The sequence below is a fragment of the Plasmodium falciparum genome (genome assembly GCF_000002765.6).
Source record: "Plasmodium falciparum 3D7 genome assembly, chromosome: 13".
Classification (NCBI taxonomy): domain Eukaryota; phylum Apicomplexa; class Aconoidasida; order Haemosporida; family Plasmodiidae; genus Plasmodium; species Plasmodium falciparum.
In genome coordinates this window covers 1,275,001-1,302,500 of record NC_004331.3, presented here as the reverse complement: position 1 = coordinate 1,302,500, position 27,500 = coordinate 1,275,001, and the positions used below count along the sequence as shown (strand labels likewise).

The window sequence follows — 27,500 nt, the reverse complement described above, 5'->3', positions numbered from 1 at the left end:
AGATGATTATGAATGGGATATTTTATCATCATTCAGGATTAAATATTAATGAGAAGAGTCTTATTGAAAATTCTTTTCGAAATAATATATTATTTTGTTTGTGTTGTACAACAACATTATCTGTAGGAATAAATATGAATATTCATACTATAATAATTCGTAGTTTGAAATTAGGAAAATCATTTATAACAAAAGATGAAATCACACAGATGGCAGGACGATGTGGAAGATCTCAGAAAAAATTGTATGATAGTACTTCAAGTTGTAAAAATTTCGATGAAAGTACAAATAAAAGTTATATGACACCTGATAGAAGATATACTGATTCAAGTGGCTTACCTCCTATATTAGATTATGATTATGATTGTGATGGGAAAGTTATAATATTTGTGTCCAATGTAGAAAAACATTATTTAGAAAAAATATTATATGACGAAGAAGAAATGTCTAAATTAAAAACTACATTAAATAATATCCAAATGTGTAAGTTTTTATTAGATTTTATTCATTTAAAATTAATAAAGACAAAAAAAGACATGTTTGATTTTTTATATTTATATAGCATCAAATTTTTTAAGGCAAAACGTGTAGAAGGCAACACAAATGACGATGACCAAAATAATGGTATAAATATGAATATTAATAATAATGATAAGTGTATTCATAATAATAATGATAAATGTTGTAGTAATAATAATAACAATGATAAATGTTGTAGTAATAATAATAACAATGATAAATGTTGTATTCATAATAATAATGATAAGTGTATTAATAATAATAATGATAAGTGTATTAATAATAATAATGATAAGTGTATTCATAATAATAATGATAAATGTTGTATTCATAATAATAATAAATGTAGTAATAATATGAATGAAAAAATTTTGATTGATGTGAAACAAACCTTTCAATATTTATTTGAAAATAAATTAATTACTATTCCTTATGAACAAGAAAAGAATTATTATGAACATGTGTTTAATAAAATATTCCATATTAATTTCTGTGATATTAATAAAATTTTTACTTTTCAATATATTAATCAGAATATTAATCCTAATATATTAATGAAATATAATATAACACAAAAAATTAACATTTTTAAAAAATTATATCATAATTATAAAGGAAAAAATATTACTACTGATAAACAAACTTCTTTTTTCACCTTACCATTTATAACAATCTTATTAATTTTTAAAGATATCGAATTCAATAAAAACCTATTCCAAAACTTATATGTTGAATTTATAAAATATATTTTCCTTATGAATATAAATCTTCAACAATATGATCTTTTCGTTTATGATATATTAAAGGACGATGATCCGATTGCATGTACAGAATTGTTTTCTTATGTACAGTCAGCGTCAAGTATAATGGAGTTCATTTTTAATTACTCCTTAGTTCAATATATATACGTTAAAGGTACATCCAACTAGGAAAACTAAAGCATATGAAAAAAAAAAAAAAATATATATATATATATATATATATATATATATATAATATATTTATTTATTTATTTTATTTTTTCTTTTTATTTTTGAAGGGTTTCTACCTGATGTTTTACTCATGATCTTTGCCTTCTGCATAAATTCCGAAATAAATTTAAAAATCCACTTTGATATATATGAACAAATACTTATGTCACATAACAAAAATATAAAGAACGTTTTCCAGTTTTTTGGCCTCAACGTTGAAAAGTTAAAAAATTTCGAGTTAAAAAATGTTGATGATCTTTTCGATGCTTCCGCAAACATTTTAAAGGGAAAGTGCGAACTTTTAAAATTATAATATAAATATATATGTATATATAATATCAATATGTATAATATATTTTTTCTTTTATCAGAAAACACCGTTGTATATAATAATACATGTTTATTAAATTGTACCACCCACATGGGCATTTATACACATATGCTTACTCATATATATATATAATATATATATGTTTTTTTTTTTTATTAGATTAAATATTGACCAGATATATGAAAATTTGGAATGGATAAAAATTAAGAGATTTTATTATGCAATGATTATTTATGATTGTTATAATGATGACGTATATCAAGTAGCTAAAAAGTAATGGAAAAAAAAAAAAAAAAAAAAAAAAAAACAGACAAACAAACAGACAAACAAACAGACAAACAAACAGACAAACAAACAAACAAACAAAACAAATTATATATAATATATTTATATTGTTATATGTGAATGTTTATTTATCATAAACTGTAAAAAAAATAATGTCTATTAATTTTTTTTTTCATATAGGTACCGATTAAAATTAAAAGAAATAAAAACTGTATATTTAAGATGTATATTTAATCTTTCTTACAATTGTCGAATCCTAAAAAATTTTAAAAACTCTTTGTAATTAAATAAATAAATAAATAAATAAAATAATTCATATGTCAAATTAACAATATTGTTAATATTTTTGCACTTGATGTTATTACATTATTATTTATTTATTTATTTATTCATTTATTTTTATTTGTTTAATTTTATAGGGATATATTCTGTATTATTTTAGAAAATTTGTTGGCGAAAATGAAGACAAAAAATTTCCCTTTTATTTAATAATGTCACGTTAAAGAATATATGTTACAAATATATATATATATATATATATATATATATACATATATATTTTTTTCTTTTTTTATAATTAAAAGTTTTAAAAAATAACCATCATTATAAATATATATCATTTAAAAAAAAAAAAAAAAAAATTTTTAGTATAATTTTTTCTTCCTACATGAATATATATTTTATGTTAATTCTTTTATTTTTTTTAATTTGTTTCTTTTCTTTTTTTTTTATGTGTACCAAACATTGTGAATTTTTTCTTCATTTTTTTTATGAACCATTTTCCGTTGTAAATTTTAATATTTACTATTGAACATTTTATGAGTATATTATTAAAGAACAATTCAAAGTTTAATCAATTTTTTTTTTTTTCTTTGGTTACAGATAATAATAATATATATATATTTATATATATATTTATATTATTTTATTTGTACTGTCAAATTATTAATGTTCAAATAATGCATGTTTTTGCCTGACTTGTTCACACATATTTATGATATACATTATATATATATATATATTTTTTTTTTTTTTTTTTTTTTTTTTTCGTGTGTTTGGCTAGTTCACGAATATGTTCGTATATTATATAAAAATAATACTCGAGAAAAGATTGAACAAATATGAGTAAATGGAATATGTTAAGAAGTCGAATAGTGTGGCCAGAGGAGTTTGTATTTGCTATTGAGAATGAAGGTTATGATAATAAATTTGGATATAGTTATGTTATAAAATATAATGGTAACATAGTTCATAATAATTGTAAGAAGCATTTAAATAAAGTGGATAAATTATTAAATGTTACACATAGGATGTGTGAAAATTTAGAAGATGAAAATATGGGGAATAATTCAGATATATTTAATGATGAAAATAATGATGAGGAAATAAATAAAGCTAATCAAATATTATTAAGATTAAATGATAAAAAAAAATATATTAAAGAGAAACTTTCTAATATAAAAACAATTGATGAAAAATTTGACATTATAATAAAAAATGAACCTTGTTATATATTTCGTATAGATATGCCTAATTTGAATGTGGAACCAGATTATTTACTTGAATATTTAAAGAGGGAATATTATAATGAAAACCATAAAGACAGCGATGAACAAAAAGTGGGACATCATAGAAGGCTTTCAAATTATGATAGAGCAAATAATAAAATAAATAGTAATAATAAAATAAATAGTAATAAGAATAATAATTATTATTATAGAGCAAATGAAGGGGAGCCATATAAAACATATTTATATAATATAAAGTTAATGGAGTGTGAAGACACTATTATGGATAATCGAGAATTCTTTTTTTCCGAAGCTAAACAATCTGGTCTTAATATAAATATCCTTATAAATGAAGGGAAATATATTAAAAATAAGTTATATGAATATAAAGAGTATTGTGTTAATAATTATAATGAGAATGAGGAGGATGACGAAAAAAATAAAGAAAATAATGATAATAATGGGAATGCTTATGGACACATGAAAAATCAACAATCAAAAGAATTCATTGATAAAAAGAATATAAGAACACAAAATAAATCTATTATAGAAAGAGATAACAAAAAAGAAATAAATTATGAAGAAATTAGTGTCTTACCTTATAGTGATATAATAATTTTAAAAAATAAAAATGTGCACACAGAATCGAACATAGCAGGTTTCTTAACACCTTTCCTCCTAAATGGAAATATAAAAAAACATATTTCAAAAAATGTCCAACCTTATATAAAATATCATTTTAATAATCAATTGATATATAAAAACTTATGTAATATTATTAAACTTATGTGCTATTTACAAGATTGTAATATTTGTCATGGGAATATTAAACCATCCAATTTATTTATTAGTAATGATGGTTTGCATATTTTACTTGGAAATTTTATACCAAGATTAAAATTACAAAATTTCTATTTTTTTGTTATACATAAAAAGAAAAATATTCCTAAATATATATCACCTGAAATATTTTTTTATTTAAACAAAAAAATTGCCATTGTAGACACCAAAGGAAAAAAAAAAAAACCCAAACATATAGAAAAATATTTTTATAAAAATGATATCTTCTGTTTAGGCTTATGTTTCTATTATATTATAATGATGAATGAGGATATCTTATATTATATTAATGACCAATACATTTTCCAAAGTAAAGTTGAAATGATGCAAGCATATATTACAAAACCAGAGTTATTTTCCCTGGTAAGAAGCATGTTAATTTATGATTACAAACAAAGGCCTGACTGGTCAGCTCTCGCGCAAATCATACAAACGGAAAAGAGATAAATAAAAAAAATAAAAAAATAAAAAATAAAAAAAAAAAAAAAAGGTTCGAATGTGTGTATAAAATGTGAATTAAAATATATTAATATAATTCTTATAGATAATGACTGCATACGGTCCATACATATATATATATATATATATATATATATATTTATTTATTTATGTATATTTTTTTTTTTTTCCTATTTTGGCTAGTAGATTGATTAATATGTCATTATGGCTAGTTCAAAAAAAAAAAAAAAAAAAATTTTATTTTTTAAGTTTCAAATTAATGATATTGAATTAAAAACAAATTAATGTTTTATTTTAATTATATGTTTGTTGATTTTTTTATTAATGTAAAAAAAAAGAAAAAAAGAAATAAAGAAATAAAGAAATAAAGAAAAAAAGAAAATGTTAACTAATTATTTAATTTTAAAAATGTAACATGATTAAAACTGTTATATATAAAACAGAATAATAATATAAAGAATATTTAATATATATATATATATATATATATATTATGTGTGTGCACTTTTTTTATTATTATTTCTTTTTTTTTTTCTTTTTTTTTTTTAAGAACATATTTTTAAATATATATATATATATTTATGTATCTATATGAATGCATAGGTTAATTAATTTTATTTTTTAATTAAAACTTTTTTTGTTTTTAAAATTATTGAATGGTTTGGAGAATTTTTTCTTGTTATTTTTATTAAAATTATTGCCGTTATTATTATTGTTATTATTATTATAATTATTATTATTATTATTATTATAATTATTTCCATTGTTATTGTTGTTATTATAATTATTTGAGTTGCTACTAAATTTTTTTCCGAAGAATCCTTTATTTCCTCCTCCTCTATTTTTATTCATTCCATTATTATTATGCATGGAGTTTCTTTTGTTATTATCTTGCATAGAATTATTTAAAGCTAAAGTTACTTGTATATATTTATCTTTTAAAAGACAACCATCTTGTTCTAATGCTTTGATACAACTCTGTAGATTATCAAAACGTACAAATACCTTTGGATATGTCTTAGGAAAGAACACTTCAACAACATATCCATATTGTTCAAACATATTTCTTATATCCTGTTGTGATGTATCTTTACTAGTATGATGTAATATTATCTTTTTATCTATATGTGGATTATCTAGAAAATTCACAGGTACTCCATTAAATTTTTGATTATTCATTGATAAAAGTTTATTTTTTGCTTTTTCTTCACAACAATATATATATGCACTATTATTATACATATTTATATGTATATATATAGTGTCCTCACTATAATCTGTATCTAAATAGTCTTTTAAAAAGCTACGAATATCTACATCGGTGGTGTCTCGACTAATATTTAACATAGTCAATATATATTCTCCTTTTTCATTTCCAAAATTTCCATCATCTTGGAAATTCATATTATTCTCATTCATATTTTCAGTCTCTACATTATTACCTAATTTTTGCTTCTTATTTTTACCCTTTTTGTTTTCTTCGACATTTATATTCTTCCTTTTGTTTTTTCCTTCAACACCATTCAAATCGTTTTTCTCTTCTGTCACTTCTAAATTGTGTGTACTCTTTCCTTTATTTGTCTTTAGTTTATCATCCTCTTTTTGTTCTTTAGCTTCATCAGAATCTGAGTCGGAATCTGAGTCTGAGTCTGAATCTGAGTCAGAATCCGAATCTGAATCCGAATCTGAATCGGAATTTGCTTTTGCTCCTTCTTTTTTCTTTGTTACTTCTTCTTTATTTTTTCCAGTTTCTTTTTTCTCGTCTTTTTCTTCATCATCATCGTCATCTGAATCAGAGTCTGAATCTGAGTCTGAGTCTGAGTCTGAGTCTGAGTCCGAATCTGAATCCGAATCTGATTTGGTTTCAGCCTTCTTCTTTTCTACAACCTTATGAGTATTATTACTTGGTTTAACTACCTTATCACTTTCTTTCTCTTTTTTTTCTTCTACTTCATCTGAATCGGAGTCATCTGAATCATCAGAATCTGAGCTAGAATCCGAATCTGAAGATGAATCATCTTTTTTTACTTCCTTTTTATTTTCCTTTTTGCTCTCATTTTTGTTCTCATTTTTGTTCTCATTTTTGTTCTCATTTTTGTTTTCCTTTTTATTTTCCTTTTTATTTTCATTTTTGATTTCAATTTTATTATCTTCTTCGGAATCATCATCACTATCACTTGACGAGTCGGACGATTCTGACGTGTCATCCTTTTTTTTCTTTTTCTTTTTATCTTCGTTTTTCTTGGTTTTCTTTTTTTCAGACACCTTACTAGAGATCTCCATTTTGGCTTCAGAATCTACAGCAGTAGATTCGGTGGCTTTATTATCAACATTGCTATCATCTATACGTGAAAAAAAAAAAAAAAAAATTAAAACAAAAGGAATAAATAAATAAATATATATATATATATATATATTATATATGTTCATATGTTCATATGTTCATATGTTCATATGTTCATATGTTCATATGTTCATATGTTCATATGTTCATATGTTCATATGTTCATATGTTCATATGTTCATATGTTCATATGTTTTTTTTTTTTTTTTTTTTTTTTTTTTTTTTTCAGAGATCTTGGTGAAATAGCATAAAAATCATCAACTTTTTATCAGCTTTTCTTTTTTATTTTCATCATAAAAAAAAAATATACATACAGAATAAGAAAACCATATGTGACGTTTTACAAAAAGGTGTTTTTTCGTAACACAAAAATGGAAAAAAAAAAATGGACATCAATAGAATGGATGTATATAAATAAATATATACATATATATAATATATATATATATATATATATATATATATATATATATATATGGTAATTTTTTTTTTTTTTTTTTTTTTTTGATTTGATTTCATTTTCTTTTATGTATCCACTTATATGTATATGTACAAGTACCTGCTTTGATATCTTTTAATTCTTCCTTTTTATCCTTAGACTTTTTTTTCTTAAATATGTTTAACGCCATTTTCTTTAATTATATTTTATATATAGGAATTGAAAATAATAAAAGAAGAGCGAAAAAAAAAAAAAAAAAATAAAGAATAAAATGAAATAATAAAGTGATATAAAAATAAAATATAAAAAATACTATATTTATAAAAACTTATACAAAAGTTAACAAAAAATAAAACACAATTTTTATATTTAAAAAATTATCTTATTCATGGTTATATTATTAATATTTTTTAATATAAGAATTTTTTCCAAGATAAAAAAAATTATCACATGAAATGGTATTTAATTTTATATATATATATATATATTTACAAACGTTACAACAAAATATTGTTGCTTCCTTCTTTTTTTTTCCTTTTAATATATATTGATAAATGGTTTTAACAATAATAATTTAATATTTATTTATAATTGTTTTATTTTATTATATTTATATTATTTTAATTTTTTTTTTTTGCTTTATAGTAATATTATACTTTTATAAAAATAAAAAAATAATAAATTATTATGTTATTATATAATCATACAAAATAAATAAAATAAATTTATATTATATATATATATAATTATTTTTTTTTTTTTTTTTTTTTTAATATTACTATATATATATAATATACAAATTATAAATATATATATATATATATATATATATATATATATTTTCTTTTGGGGGGCGTAAAATATAAAAATAACATACAAGAAGCTACCCTCTAATTTTTTTTTTTTTATTTTCTTTTCCTCCTCGGATATTGTATTTATTATTTATCTGCACAAAATATATGAATAAATGTACGAAATGAATGGATGAAAATATATGATTCTTTAAAATGTTATTAATATTATTATATATTAAAAATATAACGATTTGAAAATTTAAGAACATTTTTTTTTTTCCTCATGATATTATATAAATATATATATATATATTATTATATATGTACAAAAAAAAGAAATTTTATATATTTTTACATATATAATGAATTTAAACTTATCAGAGCCATATAAATATATATATATATATATATATATATATATATATATATAATATAATATATATATTATATATATATAATATATATATATTGTTTATATTTCTTTTTTTTTTTTTTTTTTTTCTATTTTCCTTAAATTTTGGCTATATGCTTATATTAATATTAACATTGACATAAAAAAAAAAAAAAAATTAAATAATAAAAAAATTATTATATGTTAAAAAACCCCCTTGGTTACTTTAATGTAACCAAAAAAATAAATTATAAAAAAATAATAATAAAATTATAAAAAATTATAAAAAATTATAAAAAACATATAATGAATAAAGTAATTGTTCTAAAACTTTAATGGATAAATATTATTACAATGAAATACCAAAAAATAATAAAATAATAATAATAAATAAATATAAATCATACATACATATATATAATGGTATTAATATATATATTTATGTATATATATTAATAATTTAATTATAAAAAAGTCATAAAAGAATGCAACATATTGTTGTGTATAAAAATGTATATATATATATATATATATATATTTCTAAGATACCATAAAAACGTAAAAAAATAAAATAGTAGAAATATTCCTTGTTTTTTTTTTTTTTTTTGTTTCTGTTTCTTATTTTTAAATATAATATAAATAAGCACATATTCAAATGTAATTCTTTATGCTAATTTTTTCTTGAATAAGTGTAAAAAATTAAACTTGCTTTTCTTTTTATTTAATATCGAAATACACTTTCCTTCATTTAACTGACTCTTGGGTGTTTGAACTCGTATGTAGAACTTCATACTGTTTATTATAAAAAAGGCTGTTTCCAAAAAAAAATATATATATGTATATATATATATATATATATATTTATTTATTTATTTATTTATATATATGTGTGTGTCCTCATATACATCTTTTACATGCTTGTATATGAACCATAAAATATCATCTCTCTTTATATACTTACTTGTTATATTAAAAACAACCAACTGGTTAAAAAACACGTAGTTGGCATTTCCCGTATTTTTCCTCAACCATAAATTTAAAGTCACAAAACATAAACACAAATTGGATAGTAATATTAATAGCTAGATGAAAAAAAAAAAAAAAAAAAAAAAAAAAAAAAAAAAAATATATATATATATATATATATTGGGTGCATTTGTCAAAATTTACATGAACATGTTCATAATATTTTAATAAAAAATGGAAAAAAATTATGAACGTTCATAATTTTTAAGTTTTATATTCATAAAGAATATGTAAAAAAAAAAAATAAGAATCATATAAACAAAAGGGAAATATATATATATATATATATATATATATATATATGTATATGTATATATGTTTGTATGTATTTCCTTTTGATGTCTTTTTTATTATTACCAATTTGATGAAGGGGATAGCATATATGGTCCGTTCGTAATCTATAACCAACAACAACTATATAAAAAACACAAGAAAAATAAATAAAAAGGATGAAATATATTTGTAATTTGTTTTTTTTTTTTTCATAATACAATATATTTTATACCAAAGAATACACAATGTCGTTAATTGTTATATTTGGTTGAAATACTAAAGCAATCTAAAAAAAAAAAAATAAAAAAAAAAAATAATACATACATATATATATATATATATATATATATGTTTATATTGTATCATTTTAATTTAATATATATAATATTATGATCCTTACTGCGATGAGAACTTTTAAATATATGAGTGGTGTCTTAACCAAGCGAAAGAAAAGAGGCACAGGATAAAGGAAAATATGAAACTGTATAAAAAAAAAAAATAATAAAAAAAACAAGCACATATATATATTATATATATATATTATATATATATATTTATTTTTTATTTTTTCATTACGTGGAATAAGAACAAAAAGGAATAGTAATAATCTCTGAACATCTAAAAAATAAAAAATAATACATACATAAATAAATGAATATATACATAAATACATACATACATACATACATTTATTTATTTGTTTATATATTTAATCGTACCGTTGAGAAGATATACCAGAAATTTCCCAAGTTTGGTAAGAGTAATAATATTTTATATTCATTAATCACCGTATTATTTAAAAAGGACTAAAATAAAGACAACATAATAGTAAACAAGAATATGTATTTAATATCATATTTCTTGTTATCGTTCATATGAAATATATCACATATATATATATATATATATATATATATATATATATTTATTTATTTATATTTTTTTTTTTTTTTACTAGCGAATGGGAGTTTTGAAAATATGATATTACTATAAATAGAGCATATATAATTAAGGTGATAAGTAACAAGAACATATTTTTGAATAGCATATGAGCAAGTTTGCAAAATTGAACATTTTGTTTTATATGATAGCGTTTTAAAAAATCTTCTTCTATGTATATAATAAAATTGTTTATTCCTATAACAACCAGTATAAAATGAAATGATGTGATATATAATAATATAGCATTATGGAAAAGGATAAGAAGTAGATTGAAAAAGGAACATATTCTTTTATATTTATTTTTATATACATTTTGTTTTTGTTGATTTGATACATTTTGTATTCTTGATAGGGTTAAATAGAAGTTTGCTGTAATAATTAAGAGTTTAAAATTATCTAGAGATAAAAAACTGTTTGCTAAGATGTTAATTGGATTATTTAAATATATATTTATTAATAATAAAGGATTAATTATATTAAAATGAGGTGTTGTATAATTGTTACTAATAATATAAAGAAAATATGTATTCCAATTATTTAATTTGTCTATTATAAGAAATAAGAAGATGGCTATAAGTATATCTATTATGCATATAAATAAAAAGAAACGAAATTCATAATTATTACATATTTTTATTAATACATCTATATTTATCTTTATTGGTTTGAAGAGAAGGAAATGTAAAATTTTTAAAAAAATTGGATTAATTCGTATAACCAAAGAAGAATACATATCTTTTTTTAATATTCTTAATACATAACTATCATATAAATATTTTAAATTATATATATCTGTATTAAATAAATAATGCATATAATCATTTTTTAATAAAAAACTTCTTAAATTATTATATCGTTTATTTTTTTGAAAATATAATTCAAGTTCTTTTATATACTTATTAGTTTTAATAATTTTAATATCTATCTTGTTATAATAATTATTATTTATATTATAAAGATTATTTTTATTATTTCTTTCATCATCATATATCTTTTCCATATGTTTTCCTTTTTTATTTATATTATTTATATTTTCTTTCAATTCTCTACTCTCATCATATTTTTTTATATGTTGTATGTTCAAATCCACATTGATCAACTTATTTATGTATTCATAAGTACTTCCTTCTAATATGTTCAAAAGAAAAAAAATAAAAATCCTAATTACGAAACAAATAAGGATACTAAGAAATAAATACGTGTACTTCTTTCTCTTCGTCTTATCTCCATTCTGTATTTTCTTTGTGTTACACTCGTTCATATTGAAAGAGTCACACACAAAAAGAAAAAAAATAAACAAATAAATAAATGAATAGGAAGAATAGGAAGAAATAAAAAATGAAAAAATAAAAAATAAAAAAAAGCAAAGAACAAAATATTTATGTCACATGTGAAAACATTAATGGTATTTTTTTTTTTTTTTTTTTTTTTTTTTTATGAATAATAAAATAAAATAATAAATGATATAAAAATAAATTAATTTGATAATGCTCCATAAGTCACATATTCTGTTATATATGTACAATTTTTCGAATGTGTAATGGGATTATTTGGAATGTTCATACATGTATAATAAAAATAAACTAAACATAGAGAATATATTATATATATATAAAATATATATATATATATATATGTATGTATTTTTTTTTAATTAATAAATAAGAAAGAAACAAACCTGCTTAATATTAAAAAAAAAAAAAAAAAAAAAAAAAAAAATTAACCACATATATTTGATATACATTTGAATTGATCACATTATATATATATTGAAAAAATAGGAAAAGCATATGCTTCATTTATAGCTGCAAAAAAAAAAATTAAATAATATATATATATATATATATTTATTTATTTATATTTATGTTTATATTTTTATTTATTACACCTATATTTGTATATATATTTATTTATATATATATATATTTTTTTTTTTTATTTTTTTTTTTATTTATTTATTAGTAATAAATATGCTTAAAAGTAAATGTATCTTTTTGAACTCTTTTACGAAGAGTGATAAATTGAAGCACACATTTGAACGGTTAAACCTAATGATGGAAAAAAGAAATATGAATAATTTGTTATATAACAAAGCAGTTGAATGTCACATATATATAAGAAGAGATAGAGATACGAAGGAAACAAATAAAAAGTTAAACAATATGTATAATAAATATTCATGTAAATGTAATATAACAAATAAATGTAGTAATAAGAATAAAGTATATAATATATATAAAAGACAAAATAATTTGGTTGATAATAAAGATAAGTTCTTTTGTATATTTCGTCAGAATTTTGCTATTGGAATATTTGAGAGAAAAAAGCCTCATATGAATATAGGTACTATAGGTCATGTGGACCATGGGAAAACTACGTTAACAGCTGCTATAACAAAAGTATGTTCAGATTTAAATAGAGGTGTTTTTAAATCTTATGAAGAAATAGATAAAACTCCTGAAGAACAAAAAAGAGGAATCACAATTAACGCTACGCATGTAGAATATGAAACAGAAAAACGACATTATAGTCATATTGATTGTCCTGGACATTTAGATTATATAAAGAATATGATAACAGGTACTTCGCAAATGGATGGATCTATTCTTGTGGTGTCAGCATACGATGGTTTAATGCCACAAACAAAGGAACATGTTTTATTATCTAGACAAATAGGTATTGAAAAAATGATTGTTTATTTAAATAAAATAGATATGTGTGAAGATCAAGAATTAGTAGATTTAGTTGAATTAGAAATTCGTGAATTATTATCTTTTCATAAATACGATGGTGATAATATTCCATTTATAAAAGGATCTGCTTTAAAAGCATTAAATGGAGATCAATCAGAGTATGGTGTTCCTTCTATTCTTAAATTATTAGATGCATGTGATAATTATATTGAGGAACCAAAAAGAAAAACTGATCTACCTTTTCTAATGAGTATAGACGATGTATTACAAATATCAGGAAAAGGAACCGTTGCAACCGGTAAAGTGGAACAAGGCACACTAAAATTAAACGATCAAGTAGAAATATTAGGCATCAAAGAAAAATCTATAAAAACAGTTATTACGGGTATAGAAATGTTCAGGAAAATTTTAGATACGGCTCAAGCTGGAGATCAAATTGGTATCATGTTAAAAAATGTAAAAAGAAATGATATTACTAGAGGTATGGTTGTTACAAAAGCACCGAATATTAAAACATTCAAAAAATTTGAAAGTGATATATATGTATTAAAAAATGAAGAAGGAGGAAGAAAAAACCCTTTCTCTTCATATTATAGACCACAAGCATATATAAGAACAGCTGATGTTAATTGTGCTGTTATCCTTAATGAAGATACACAAGTTGCCAACCCTGGAGATAATGTTAAATGTGTTATTGAATTAATGTATCCATTAGCATTAACATATGGATTGAGGTTTTCTTTACGAGAAGGAGGGAAAACTGTAGCATCCGGTGTTATCACAAAGTTGTTATGATTATATCAATATTTTTATTTGGTAAAAAAAAAAAAAAAAAAAAAAAAGTTCATTCTGATTTGTAACATAAATGTAAATAAATAAAAATATATATAAATAAAAAAAAAAAAATATATATAAATAAAAAAAAAAATATATATATAAATAAAAAAAATATATATATATATAAATAAAAAAAAATATATATATATATATATAAATAAAAAAAATATATATATATTTTTATTTATTTATAATTTTTTTTTTTTTTTTTTTTTTTGTTATAATTTTAAAACCATTATATATGTTGTCCCACTTTGCTTTACTTTACTTTAATTTAATTTAATTTATTTTAATTTAATTTTTTTTTTTTTTTTTTTTTTTTCTTTTTTTTTTCTCCTCATCATTAAAATTATAATGTCCAAATTAACCATAAAAAAATAAAATAATAAACAAATAAGTAATTATAATAATGTACATTTTGTTAAATGGGTCTGGATTAAATAATAAGAAATATATAGAAAAAGAAAAAAAATTAGTACCCACATATAAATAGAAATATACATATACATATATATATATATATATATATATATATATATATTTATTTATTTATTTATTTATTTACATGTGAACCCTTGTATGATATATCTTATGATTTTATTTTTGTTTATATTAACATGTATGAGTCCATATTATTATTTGTTTCCCAACTTTCACTTATACTTATTGGAAGTGTCGATTTTTCATATGAAGAGACGAGAAAATTCATCCATACGATACTTCTCATTAGTTATGGGACACTCGAATGTTTCCTCAGCTTTCAAAAACAAAGAAATAGCTTTCTCAGAAAAAACATATCCTGTTGGTGTGGTGAAAGGAGGATTATGTTCATCCATAACTTCATTTGTATATGGGCATACCAGGAAGCTTTTGGTTTTTTGTATATTTGGTAACTTGTTTATTATATTTTTTAATTCTTTTATACATGTGGGACATTTTGTAGACGTTTTGCTTCCACAATGATCTGTTTTTATTACCGAAATGCCCGCTTTTATTAAAAGTTCAAGTAAAGGATTTGTGGTGAGTCCAGATATATCAGAATATACTTTTTTGAATAAGTTGATAACTCTTTTCCATCTATTATCATTAAATTTTTTTAATTTTTTTTTTTTTTTATTATGAAGTGCTATATGTGTAATTAAAAATTTTAAATCTGATGCTAAACATCCATGTGGCTGTGAAATTGTTTTTTTAATATATTCGATAGCTTCTAAATACTTGTTATCAAATATTAAATGAATTACATATTGTAAATGTAATTCAGATTCAATATTTGAATCTATTTTTTTTAGTTGTGATTTATATTTTTGACAATAATCTAATGCGGGTTGTGTATTATATTTCATTAATTCATTAATTATATATATATATTCTTTATATACATCCTTATCTGAATAATCTTCTAGATTATATCTTTTACAAAATATAGACACTGTATCAAAATAACCATATCTACATAAATATTCATTGATTAACCAATTAATTCTTTTCTCATAATTCTGAAAACGAAAATCGTATTTTAAATTTTGAACTTGTATATCTCCTTCAAAATATATATATTTTAAACGACTTACTAATCTTTTGATATATTTATTTAATAAAAAATTTGATTCATTTACTTTGTTTTTTAATGCTTGTAATTTTTCTAACATGGTATTTAATTTTTCTATACTTACATCATCGCTTAAATCTTTTAATTTCTTTTCAATAAATAATGTGATAATCATAAAATTCTTTTCTATTTCCTTTTGAATATTTCGAAAGGTGTTTAATATACAATTAAGGGGAACTTGGATAAATGATTTATCTAAAGAATTTAAGCATAATAAGCCTTTGATATTTTGTTCTTTTTTTTGTTTATATTGTTTGTCTTTTTTGTCATTTTTGTCATTTTTGTCATTTTTGTCATTTTTGTCATTTTTGTCATTTTTGTCATTTTTATCTTTGTTTTTTTTGTTTTTTTCTTTTTTTTTCTTTTTTTTTTTCTTCACACTTTCTTTATCATCTTTATCATCTTTATCATCTTTATCATCTTTATCATCTTTATCATCTTTATCATCTTTATCATCTTTATCATCTTTATCATCTTTATCATCTTTATCATCTTTATCATCTTTATCATTTTTATCGACTTCTTTATCCTGACATAACTTTGGATCATCCCTCATATATATATCCAAACATTGTTGTGTACTACAATCACTTGAAATGTTTCTTTGTCCTTCTCTTTCAATAGTTACTTCATCTTCATTACTTATTATAACATCTTCCATACTTGAACTATCGCTATCATCTTCTTTTATATCCATCTCTTCACTAGTCCCTACATCATCATTTTGTTCTTTCGGATCATCTTTAATTAATTGCCTCCTTCGAAATTTTTCCATTTTTGTTTTATCCTTTTCTTTCTCCTTGTGATTTATATTTAAGTCATCTACCTTTTCACATATATTTATATTATCTACTGATGTATAACTTAAGTTTATCCACATATCTATAAATTCCTCATATTCATTATTATTATTATTATTATTATAAGAATTTTCCTGTATATCCTTTTTTTCTTCTGACTTGTTCAGGTCTTTTTCTTCACAACATGGATTATTTTCTATATTATCATATTGTCTGTTATTTATATGACAACAATCTTTTTCTACATTTTCTTCCATTTTTTTATTTATATTCTTTTCTTTTTCATTATTTAAATTATCTTCACAAAATTTTATAATATCATCCTTCAAGGAACCTTTCTCTTCCTCTTTTATATTTGAAGAAATGGTGTTCATATTCCCATCTCCCTCATTTGTATATTTTTCGATATCCTTCCTCTTTTCTTTATGAGTTAACTTATCCTCTTCCATAATTATTTTATTATAATTATAATAAATAATTATTTATTATTTTTTTGCAAAATAACCGAAGGGTAAATAACTCAAAAAAAAAAAAAAAAACACACATTTGAAAGAAAGAAAAAATATAAAAAAATAAATAAATAAATAAATAAATAAATGTATATATATAAAATATTTAAAAATTCAACAATGAAAAAAAAAAAAAAATTTTTTTCTTTTTTTTTTAAAATATATTATAATGAAAAATATATATATCAAAAAAAAAAAAAAAAAAAAAATAGGCAAGAATAAAACCAAACAATATTAAATATTGAATTTTTAAGTACAAAATGTTCATATCTTTTGAGCACACATATATATATATAAAGGTACACATTTATTAAATATAAAAGTGGAAGGGTGTGTAAATAACATACGTTTACATGTGTGCGTATTTTTTATTATTCAAATAACACAAAAAAAAAAAAAAATATACATATAAATAAATAAATAAATAATAAATATATATATATATATATATATATATGTGTTTATTTTATTTTTTAAAATCTATTGGGACAATACATTCAATAGGTTCCATCATTATAATGTCTTTTTACTTATTATTTCTCATCACATGTGCTTATAAAAAAGTAATGTTGCCCATTTATAGCAAAGGCAAGCACGCACCTTCATTTTTTGGTAATATAAATGAAGAGAAAATTCAATATATTTCTTTAAAGAAATTAAATGTAAGCACACATAAATTATACACATATTATATGTATTACATAAAAAAAAAAAATATATATATATATATATATATAATAATCTTTTATTTTGCTGATTTTTTTTTTTTTTTCTTTTTTTTTATTTTGATTATTTCTCAAGAAACATTGAAAAAAATTCATCTCTAATAAATTATCATTATATTCGAGATGAAGAAAAGACTTCTTTTCTCATATTAAAAATGAAATAAAATAATAAACATGAATATATATAAATATTCATATATATTTAAAATATGTTAAAATGAAGTACTTCTAATATAACTATAATATATATATATATATATATATATATATATATGATGGGAAAGTTCGACACATATAAAAACATTTCATCATACATATATATATATATATATATATATATATATATTTCCTTTTATGTTTGTGCATTCTTCACATGTTCATTTAAAGATTTCTAGAATACAATAAATACATAAAGTGTCTACTTTTAGACTACCTCTTAACGATCTTATCACAACAAAATGTTATGAACCCAATTATTTTACATCTCATTTCTCTTTTTTTTTTTTTTTTTTTTTACCTATTTTATCAACAGTATTATGTATATTTATACACTTATGCTATAATTGACAAAAAAAAAAAAAAAAAAAAAAAAAAATATAATAAAATAATAAATTTTTTGGCTAGTTCCTGAACAATTCATATATTAATATAATTTATAATAATAATAAAAAAAAAAAAAAAAAAAAAATGAAGTCAATGGATGGACTTCAATATTTTCACCATTTGAATATATTAATATGATTACAACATAAATTAGTATGTTGTGGATTTTTTTTTTTTTTATTATTAATTCGAAAGAATGAATATATAATATAATATATTATAAGATATATGCACATATTATATCTACCATGTTCTTATATAATATATACCTTTAAAAGTGTTATATATTATATTATTAATATAATATATTTTTTTTTTTTATTTATAACAACATATATATAATAAAGGTGTGAACTTCTTACTATTTATATTAATAAAGTATCAATGAATATATAATTTATAGGTATGAATATATTTTATATACATAATATATTATTCATCTTGAGAAAAAAATTAAAAATATATATTTTCAATATATATATATATATATATATATATATATTAAAAATATATATTTTCAATATATATATATATATATATATATATACTACTTATAAACATTTCTTTTTCTTTTTTAAAATTCCTTCAAAATATCCATTTACTTTTTTTTCTTTTTAATTATCGGAACAACAAGTACTATTTAATTATAAGGATGATAATATTTCTAAACAATAAAATTAAACGTAAAAATAAAAAAGACGCCAATCATTTTTTATTTTTTTTTCTCGTCTTTACATAAAAAAAAAATTAATTATATGAAGAATGAAATATTTCTAATTATTGTATTTTTTGTTTTTTTAAAATAAAAGGAAAAAAAAGTAAATTTTTTTTTTTTTTTTTTTTTTATATTATTGTTGTAAATAATTAAAATAAATATTCAAAAAGGAAAAAAAAAAAAGAAAAGGAAATTATGAAGTATAATATATTTTTTCAATGAATATATAAATATTATATTATATATATAAAAATATAATATGAATATAATAAATACCCTTTTTAAAAATAAAAAGTATATAAATTATATATATTATATATATATAAATATATATTATATATATATAATATATATATATATATATATTAATATATTAATATATATTATAATATGAAATACGCATAAAAATAATATTTCATAAATACAACAAAATATAACAATAAAAAATATATTATGTATATATTATTCATATACATATAAAAAAAAAATATATATATATATATATATATAATATACATAATATAATATATTGTATAAAGCAGTGTTTTTTTAAAAAATATTTATGTATCATATATATAATAAATGTACTTTATTTTGATATTCTTACATGTTATATGTAGTTATGTATGTATAAGAAAAAATATAATAAAATTATTAAAAAAATATTTTATTATGCATATGATTAATTATGTATCAAATACCCAATAATTCATATATATATTATAATATATATATATATATGTTTTTTATTTTATATATAATCAGAATAATAAATAAATACATATATTTTATTATTAACATGTATAAAATATAATATTTATATATATTATAATATTTGTAATAATTATAAAATATTATAAATATTCATATATTTTTATATATATTTTTTGTTTTGTATAACCATATGTTCTGCATTAAAAAGAAATAAAAATAAAAATATTATAAAAAAAAAATATTAATAAATAAACCTATTTTTTTTTTTTTTTTTTTTTTTTTTAATACACTCATGATATTATAATATATATAAAAATACTATTTAGAAAAATCATGTACAAGGAATATTATTAATATATATGTTTTTATAAAATTTGGATATAAATAAAAAAATATATAATAACATATTATAATATATATATTTATAATTATATTTATATTTATATATTTATTATTATTTTTTTTTTTGGTTTCTTTTTTTTTTTAATAGTTATTAAAACAAGTATATATATATATATATATATATATATAAAAGTTATAAATATTTTTATATATGTAATATTTTCAAAGGACAAGAAAGATATTTTATATAAAATAATTAATATAGCATAAAATAACCTGGGAAACATATATATTATTATTATTATTATTATATGTCATAAAAAATATACATTATAATATATATTATATATATTATATAATACATACACAGACCATATCATACATATCATACATATATATATATATATATATATATATATTTATATATGTACACTTAAATGTGTTAATTCTGAATATAGCTTTTTATATAGTTACCACATAATAATTATATATATTTTTTTATGAATATTTCATAATTCTTTACATAAACAATCTTAAAATAATATGAAGGGGGTTAATGATTTTTTTAGAAAAGTGAACGATGCAGAAAAAATGAAGAGATACCTGTCAGACCATAGCTCATCGATAAAAATATATTGTTTCTTTTTATTATTAGTTTTTATATTTTATCATTTATTTTCAGATGGAGATTTTTCGTTTTTATTAACTCTATCATCAGTAATTAGTATGTTTTCTTTTCTTATGGTCTTTTTAAAAATAGAAATGAACAAGTCATGTGCAGGTGTTTCATTAAAAATGATGGAGTGTTATGTAGTTTTAAATACATCAAGATTAATATCCATCGTACCATTTGAAGGATATTTACCATACGATAAAAGTGGAGATTGGCTATATCAATTAGTTGAAGCAGTTTCGCTATTTATTAATTGTTGTATTGTATACTTGTGTAGATATAAATACAAAAATACCTATGATAGTACCAATGATATTTTCAATAACCTATTTTTAATTATACCAGCTTTTGTTATTGCAATTTTTGTACATCCATCATTGAATTCATTTCTTCCAGCTGATGTAAATAAAAAAAATTAAATATAAAAAATAATAAAATATATGACACCCCAACAACTAGATATAAAGGGGGAAAAAAAATATATATATATATATATATATATATATGTAGATATATATATTTTTTTTTTTTATATGACAGCTAGCTATAAAAAAAAAAAAAAAAATTATTTTTTTTTTTACCTGACAAACTAGCTAAAAGATATACATATATATATATATATATATTTTTATTTTGAAATAACAACATATTCATGTTTTACTTTTTTAATTATTTATAGGTTGCTTGGTCATTTGCATTATATTTGGAGTCAGTTTGTGTATTACCACAATTATCCATGTTTCAAAAAGAAGTAAAAAAAAAAATATAAAGAATGATTATTTATGTATATTATAAAGTATATGTATATTCATTTGTTAATATATATATATATATGTGCCTGTTTTTTTTTTTTTTTTTTTTTTTTTTTTTCAGGGAAAAGTTGCTGCATTTACTACTCACTTTTTGGCATCTCAGGCATTTTCAAAAGTAAAAAATAGTTCAAAAAAAAATATATGTATATATTAAATATATATGTTGGTTTTATTCATATATCACATATATATATATATATATATATATATATATTTATTTATTTATTTTTCATTTTAGGTTTTATCTTTCTTATTTTGGATAGTGTCACACAAAGAATTGAACTCCTCAGATAACATTGTAAAATTAAAAAATCATTTTAATATGCAGACAATATGTATTTATATATGTACATTTATTATAATATATTCTTTTCTTTTCTTTTATTTTATTTTATTTTTTTTGTAGATTAAATCGTATGTTGGTTTTTGGGTTGTCATTATGCAAATCGTTCAACTTGTTTTAATGGGAGATTTTATTTATCATTATATAAGATGTTTAAGTAAGGGTGTGTCTTTTGACAATTTATTAAATGAAAATGTATGAGAAGATATAAGACACTATAATAAATCGAACTGTACATATATATATATATATATATATATGTGTGTGTGAAAAAATAAAATGAATAAATAAATGAATGCATAAAATTAAAGAACAGAAAAATATACCGAATGTTATATAAATTATTTGTTAATAAATTACTAATGTCATATAAATAATTCTTTATAAAAACACATACCAAATATACTATGTTTAATGTGTACCCTTTTTATATGTTTATTTTGTTATAATATATATAATTACCGATTCTTTTATATATATAAATATATATATATATAATTCATATTTTTTAAGTGATTATACAAGGGATGAGAAAAAAAAAAAAAAAAAAAACAAACAAAATACAAATAAAAAAAATACAACAATTAGGAAAAATATTTAACATAACATGTATATAATATATACGCATATGTATGTTTTTATTTATTTATATGTTTTTTTTTATTAATTGTAAATTATGTATAATTTTTAAAAATTATTTCACATATATTAAAATATAAATATGCATATATATATATTATATATATATATATATATATATATATATATATATATATATATATCTTTTTTTTTTTTTTTTTTTATAATATATAACAGAAATAATTATATTTTCGAATTATTTCATTTCTTTTATGTTCCATATAAATTTATATATATTATATATATATCTACATATATGTTCATTATTTGTTTTTTTATATATATATATAATAATATACGTTTATTTGTTTTCTCTTTATATATTATATATATATAAATATATATATATACCTTTTTTTATTTTTGTTTTTTTTTTTTTTTTTTAAAGAAATTCTTAAAAAAAAGACCATTTTTCTTTATAAATATACCATTCTGTTTAATTATTAAAAATGATATATAATATTAAATATATATAATAATATAGTTATTATTTTTTTTTTTTTTTTTTATCCTTTTCTATCTGTCAAGAAGAAATAATAATAAATCCATAAATGTTTAACACAATTAAACGTTCTTTCTCCCTTTTTAAAATTAATATATAAATATATATTTTTTTATTATTATTAAAAAAAAAGTATATATAAATATATATATATATAAATAAATTTATCTATTAATTGATGATTATCGATTATTTGTATTGTTTCTTATTAATTTTTTTTTTTAATATTTTCCCCCCCATCCCATATTTATTTATTTAATAATTTTTATTATATATATATTATATATATATATATATATATTTTTTTTTTTTTTTTTTTTTTTCACATTTGTTAAGGTAAAATATGTAAGCAAATATATAATTTTCTTAAAAAACCTTATTATTAATATTATTATTATTATTATATATAACAAAAAAAATATTTTGCTTGTACAAGGGACAAAAATATATATAAACAAAAGTAATAAAGAATGGATACTTTTAACAATGTTTTTAATTAAGAAAAGATTTCTGAGTTTTTATAATATAATTTCAACATCACCTATTTTGAATAAGAAATTTGTATATGTAAAGAATAACTACATATTCCAGAAAAGGTATAAATTGCATCATATCTTTTTTTATTAATAACCGTATTGTGTTATATTTTTTTTTTTTTTTTTTACAAATTGAAGCAACATATAATAAATGTAAATATATATATGTATTTATGTATATATGTGTATATGTGTATAATATATGCTTATATATATATATATATATATATATGTCATGATAATATTTCTTAAAATAGAACCATTTATTCATTTATTTTCATATTATTATATTTACGCTACAGACATTTTTCAAATAAAAATTTTTATGACATATTGAATATAAAAAAGGACAGTAACAAAAATGAAATAAAACAAGCTTATCGAAAATTAGCATTAAAATATCATCCTGATAGAAACCCAAATAATAGAAAAGAATCGGAACAAAAATTCCGAGAAATTACTGAAGCTTATGAAACCTTAAGTGATGACAATAAAAAAAAAATGTATGATAGCCAATTAAATAATGGATTTTATTCAAACAATTTTAATAATAATTACTATAATACTACAAGTAATAGTAATCATATGAATTATAATTATCAATCCAAAAGAATGACAGACGAAGAAATTGAAAATGTTTTTAAAAATGTATTTGGAAATATGAACTTAAATGATATTTTCAAATCCAACATTTTTAACGAGGTAAAATGTGAAATGTGTATATTTATATGTACAAGTCAGGCAAATTTTTGAATTTTTATGATAAAAAAAATATATGAACAATTCAGAAAAAAAAAAAAAAATAATAATAATAATAATAATAATAATAATATATATATATATATATATATATATATATATATGTATATATGTGTGTGTTTCAAAAAAATAAATTATTTTTGAATATATTAAGATAATATATCGATTCCAATAAATTGTCAAATTAAAATTTTTTTTTTTTAATTTTTATTTTTTTTATTTTTATAGAATAGCTTTAGTAGTAGAACCATGGGAAGCGACATATTCAGTAATTTCGGTTCTTCTGGTAAAAATATAAAATATGTGTATAAATATAAATGAATAAATAAATAAATAAATAAATAAATAACGTTAATTATATATTATACATTTGGTTACATTTCTTTTTGAGTTATTTATTTGTTTATTTTTTATAAGTTCAATATATTTATTGCCCAACTTTTTAACCCTAATTTTGTTTATAGCTTCCTATGGAACCCCAAGAAATGAAAACATAAAACGTAATGATATATAAATTGAAATATGTATATATATGTACACATGTATATATATATGTATGTATGTATGTATGTATGTATTTGTGTGCGTATATGTCTGTTTATATATGTAAATATTTTTTTTATTTTTGTTTACTCATTTATTTGCTTCATATTTTATTTTAGAGACGAATATAAAAACGGAGATTATACCAAGGGGAAATAAAATTATCGAGAAGACAACTAAAATTATTACTTATAAAGATGGAAATGTAAAACAAGAAATAATAGAAAGGGAAATAAGTAATAATAGTAAAGGTTCATAAAGAAGATATAAAAATAGTTATATGTATAAAAATAAAATAAAATAAAATAATAAAAAATAAAATATTATTATATTTCACTACCCCGTGGACAAAATTAAATTTATTATATATATATATATATATATATATATATATATGTATGTATGTATGTGTGTTTTGTTTTGTTTTATAATTTTTTTTTATGTGCATTTATTTATTATACCATTTTGATACCCCCATATTTATATCCTTCTTTATATAGAGTTATATTTTAAATGTAAAAATATATATATGTATACATTTATACATATGATCTCATTTTTTATATACTTTATTTTAAACCCTTTTATTCTATTTATTTGTTATTTATTTGTTATTTATTTGTTTTTTATTTTATTTATTTATTTATTTTTTTTTTTTTTTTTTTTTTGATAGAATTTGAAGACTTTGTTGATTTTGATTTTTTATATAAAAATAATAATCTTTATAACAACATGAACAGTCAGAATAAAATAAATAAGCAATCCTTTCATAGGGTCATAAACAATTATAAACAAAATCGACTGGTAAGAAATGTCTTAAATTATTGTTATGGTATTCTTTCCTTAGCAACAAGAAGAATACTAGTCAATTTAGTTATACATGTAATTCGTAAGGTGATACAAACCATCATTTTTATGTTACGAAAAAAATGACACACTGGGAAGTTATATGTACATAATATATATGTGCTTTTATTTTTATTTTTTTATTTTTTTTTTTTTTTCATTTTAAAAAAAAAATTTTTAATTGTAAGTTTGTATAAGCATATATATATATATATATGTATAAATTTTTTTTTAAATAACAAATATATTAAAAAAAATATTTCAAAAAAAAACAATCTATTGATTTTCTATTTTTCCTGAAAAGGACCCAAGGATTTTTCTAAACATATATGAAGGAATAAAAGAATTATTTTTTTTCGTCTCTTGATAAATAATTCCTTTGATCATTTTGCTTTTCTCTTGATTCCAGAAGAGCTGTAAAATAAAGAATCGAGATAAAAATAAAGGTTAATATATATATATATATATATATATATAATATGTATATATTTTATTTTTGTTGTTTCTATCATATCTTGTAAGTATGTACCTCTGCTGTGTAGAATACCCTCCTGTCCTCATATTCAATAACCCACGTGAGGTAATAATTATTGAAATACCACCTGCCTTCTAAATTGTTACTTGTCTTTACTCGTCCGTCCTCATAAAGATGAACATAAAAAGAATCTTTTTTTTGTAAAAAGAAATTATATACTGTTATTTTCCAAAGGCAATTTTTTAATGGATGTATTATATTTTCGTCATTATTAAGGAGAAACCATTTGTTTATTAATCTCCTCAATGTTTTAAATTTTATAAAAGAATAATACTTTTTTTTTTCTCTTCTACTAATTATTGTAACATGATTTTTTTCTAGTGGGAAAAAATCAAAAGTTTTAATGTTTAACAGTTTATGTTTTCTAGTATTACGATAAATATATTTATATTTATTCTGGTTATTTGTAATATCATATGTATAATGATTATTCCATATTTTATGATGATCACTTATATTTTTCCCTTCATATAAATTTATAATATGTACACCGAAGAAGAAAAAAAGAAATATTATATTAATGAAAGGGATATTCATTATACATTTTAATACAAAAAAAAAAAAAAATATATATACATATATGCATATATATATATATATATATATGCTCACTTATATTATTTATATTATTTTTATATAT

General features: G+C 18.9%; 10 protein-coding genes and 1 non-coding gene across 11 annotated transcripts in view; 5 read left to right on the top strand and 6 right to left on the bottom strand.

Annotated features, from left to right (window-relative positions):
* The window catches only part of PF3D7_1331100 (DNA polymerase theta, putative), a gene marked incomplete at both ends in the record, with an annotated part of 5,389 nt that extends 2,794 nt beyond the window's left edge, over nt 1–2,595 (top strand). The window contains 5 exons of the mRNA XM_002809001.1: nt 1–1,434; nt 1,559–1,781; nt 1,981–2,094; nt 2,287–2,385; nt 2,526–2,595. The exon at nt 1–1,434 is cut by the window's left edge and continues 376 nt beyond it. Coding sequence (XP_002809047.1) covers nt 1–1,434; nt 1,559–1,781; nt 1,981–2,094; nt 2,287–2,385; nt 2,526–2,595 — 1,940 coding nt within the window. The remainder of the gene's footprint in view (nt 1,435–1,558; nt 1,782–1,980; nt 2,095–2,286; nt 2,386–2,525) is intronic.
* Nucleotides 2,596–3,227: 632 nt separating this feature from the next.
* Nucleotides 3,228–4,901, top strand: PF3D7_1331000 (protein kinase, putative; the record flags this gene model as incomplete). The annotated part of the gene is made up of 1 exon (XM_001350006.1): nt 3,228–4,901. The coding sequence occupies one exon, from the start codon at nt 3,228–3,230 to the stop codon at nt 4,899–4,901; it is 1,674 nt and encodes a 557-aa protein (XP_001350042.1).
* A 633-nt stretch (nt 4,902–5,534) lies between these two features.
* On the bottom strand, nt 5,535–7,886 carry PF3D7_1330800 (RNA-binding protein, putative; the record flags this gene model as incomplete). The annotated part of the gene is made up of 2 exons (XM_001350005.1): nt 5,535–7,255; nt 7,817–7,886. The coding sequence occupies 2 exons, from the start codon at nt 7,884–7,886 to the stop codon at nt 5,535–5,537; spliced, it is 1,791 nt and encodes a 596-aa protein (XP_001350041.1).
* On the bottom strand, nt 7,479–7,558 carry PF3D7_1330900. Its single transcript, XR_002966670.1, has one exon. It is a non-coding gene; the product is annotated as a small nucleolar RNA snoR17 (small nucleolar RNA).
* A 1,660-nt stretch (nt 7,887–9,546) lies between the features above and the next one.
* On the bottom strand, nt 9,547–12,383 carry PF3D7_1330700 (GPI transamidase subunit PIG-U, putative; the record flags this gene model as incomplete). Its single annotated transcript, XM_001350004.1, has 8 exons — nt 9,547–9,692; nt 9,843–9,963; nt 10,265–10,321; nt 10,413–10,466; nt 10,581–10,661; nt 10,757–10,798; nt 10,900–10,986; nt 11,136–12,383. The coding sequence occupies 8 exons, from the start codon at nt 12,381–12,383 to the stop codon at nt 9,547–9,549; spliced, it is 1,836 nt and encodes a 611-aa protein (XP_001350040.1).
* A 709-nt stretch (nt 12,384–13,092) lies between these two features.
* Nucleotides 13,093–14,610, top strand: PF3D7_1330600 (elongation factor Tu, putative; the record flags this gene model as incomplete). The annotated part of the gene is made up of 1 exon (XM_001350003.1): nt 13,093–14,610. One exon carries the CDS (start codon nt 13,093–13,095, stop codon nt 14,608–14,610), a length of 1,518 nt encoding a protein of 505 aa, XP_001350039.1.
* Nucleotides 14,611–15,335: 725 nt separating this feature from the next.
* Nucleotides 15,336–17,513, bottom strand: PF3D7_1330500 (CTLH domain-containing protein, putative; the record flags this gene model as incomplete). The annotated part of the gene is made up of 1 exon (XM_001350002.1): nt 15,336–17,513. One exon carries the CDS (start codon nt 17,511–17,513, stop codon nt 15,336–15,338), a length of 2,178 nt encoding a protein of 725 aa, XP_001350038.1.
* Nucleotides 17,514–21,215: 3,702 nt separating this feature from the next.
* Nucleotides 21,216–22,701, top strand: PF3D7_1330400.1 (ER lumen protein retaining receptor 1, putative; the record flags this gene model as incomplete). Its single annotated transcript, XM_001350001.1, has 5 exons — nt 21,216–21,746; nt 22,025–22,096; nt 22,219–22,272; nt 22,396–22,455; nt 22,564–22,701. 5 exons carry the CDS (start codon nt 21,216–21,218, stop codon nt 22,699–22,701), a joined length of 855 nt encoding a protein of 284 aa, XP_001350037.1.
* A 1,426-nt stretch (nt 22,702–24,127) lies between these two features.
* Nucleotides 24,128–26,412, top strand: PF3D7_1330300 (DnaJ protein, putative; the record flags this gene model as incomplete). The annotated part of the gene is made up of 6 exons (XM_024473228.1): nt 24,128–24,237; nt 24,480–24,879; nt 25,165–25,222; nt 25,401–25,436; nt 25,599–25,730; nt 26,153–26,412. The coding sequence occupies 6 exons, from the start codon at nt 24,128–24,130 to the stop codon at nt 26,410–26,412; spliced, it is 996 nt and encodes a 331-aa protein (XP_024328973.1).
* Nucleotides 26,413–26,601: 189 nt separating this feature from the next.
* PF3D7_1330200 (conserved Plasmodium protein, unknown function) lies at nt 26,602–27,397 on the bottom strand (the record flags this gene model as incomplete). The annotated part of the gene is made up of 2 exons (XM_001349999.1): nt 26,602–26,739; nt 26,855–27,397. 2 exons carry the CDS (start codon nt 27,395–27,397, stop codon nt 26,602–26,604), a joined length of 681 nt encoding a protein of 226 aa, XP_001350035.1.
* Nucleotides 27,398–27,492: 95 nt separating this feature from the next.
* PF3D7_1330100 (conserved Plasmodium protein, unknown function) overlaps nt 27,493–27,500 on the bottom strand; it is a gene marked incomplete at both ends in the record, with an annotated part of 561 nt that continues 553 nt past the window's right edge. Inside the window, one exon of the mRNA XM_001349998.1 lies at nt 27,493–27,500. This exon is cut by the window's right edge and continues 553 nt beyond it. Coding sequence (XP_001350034.1) covers nt 27,493–27,500 — 8 coding nt within the window.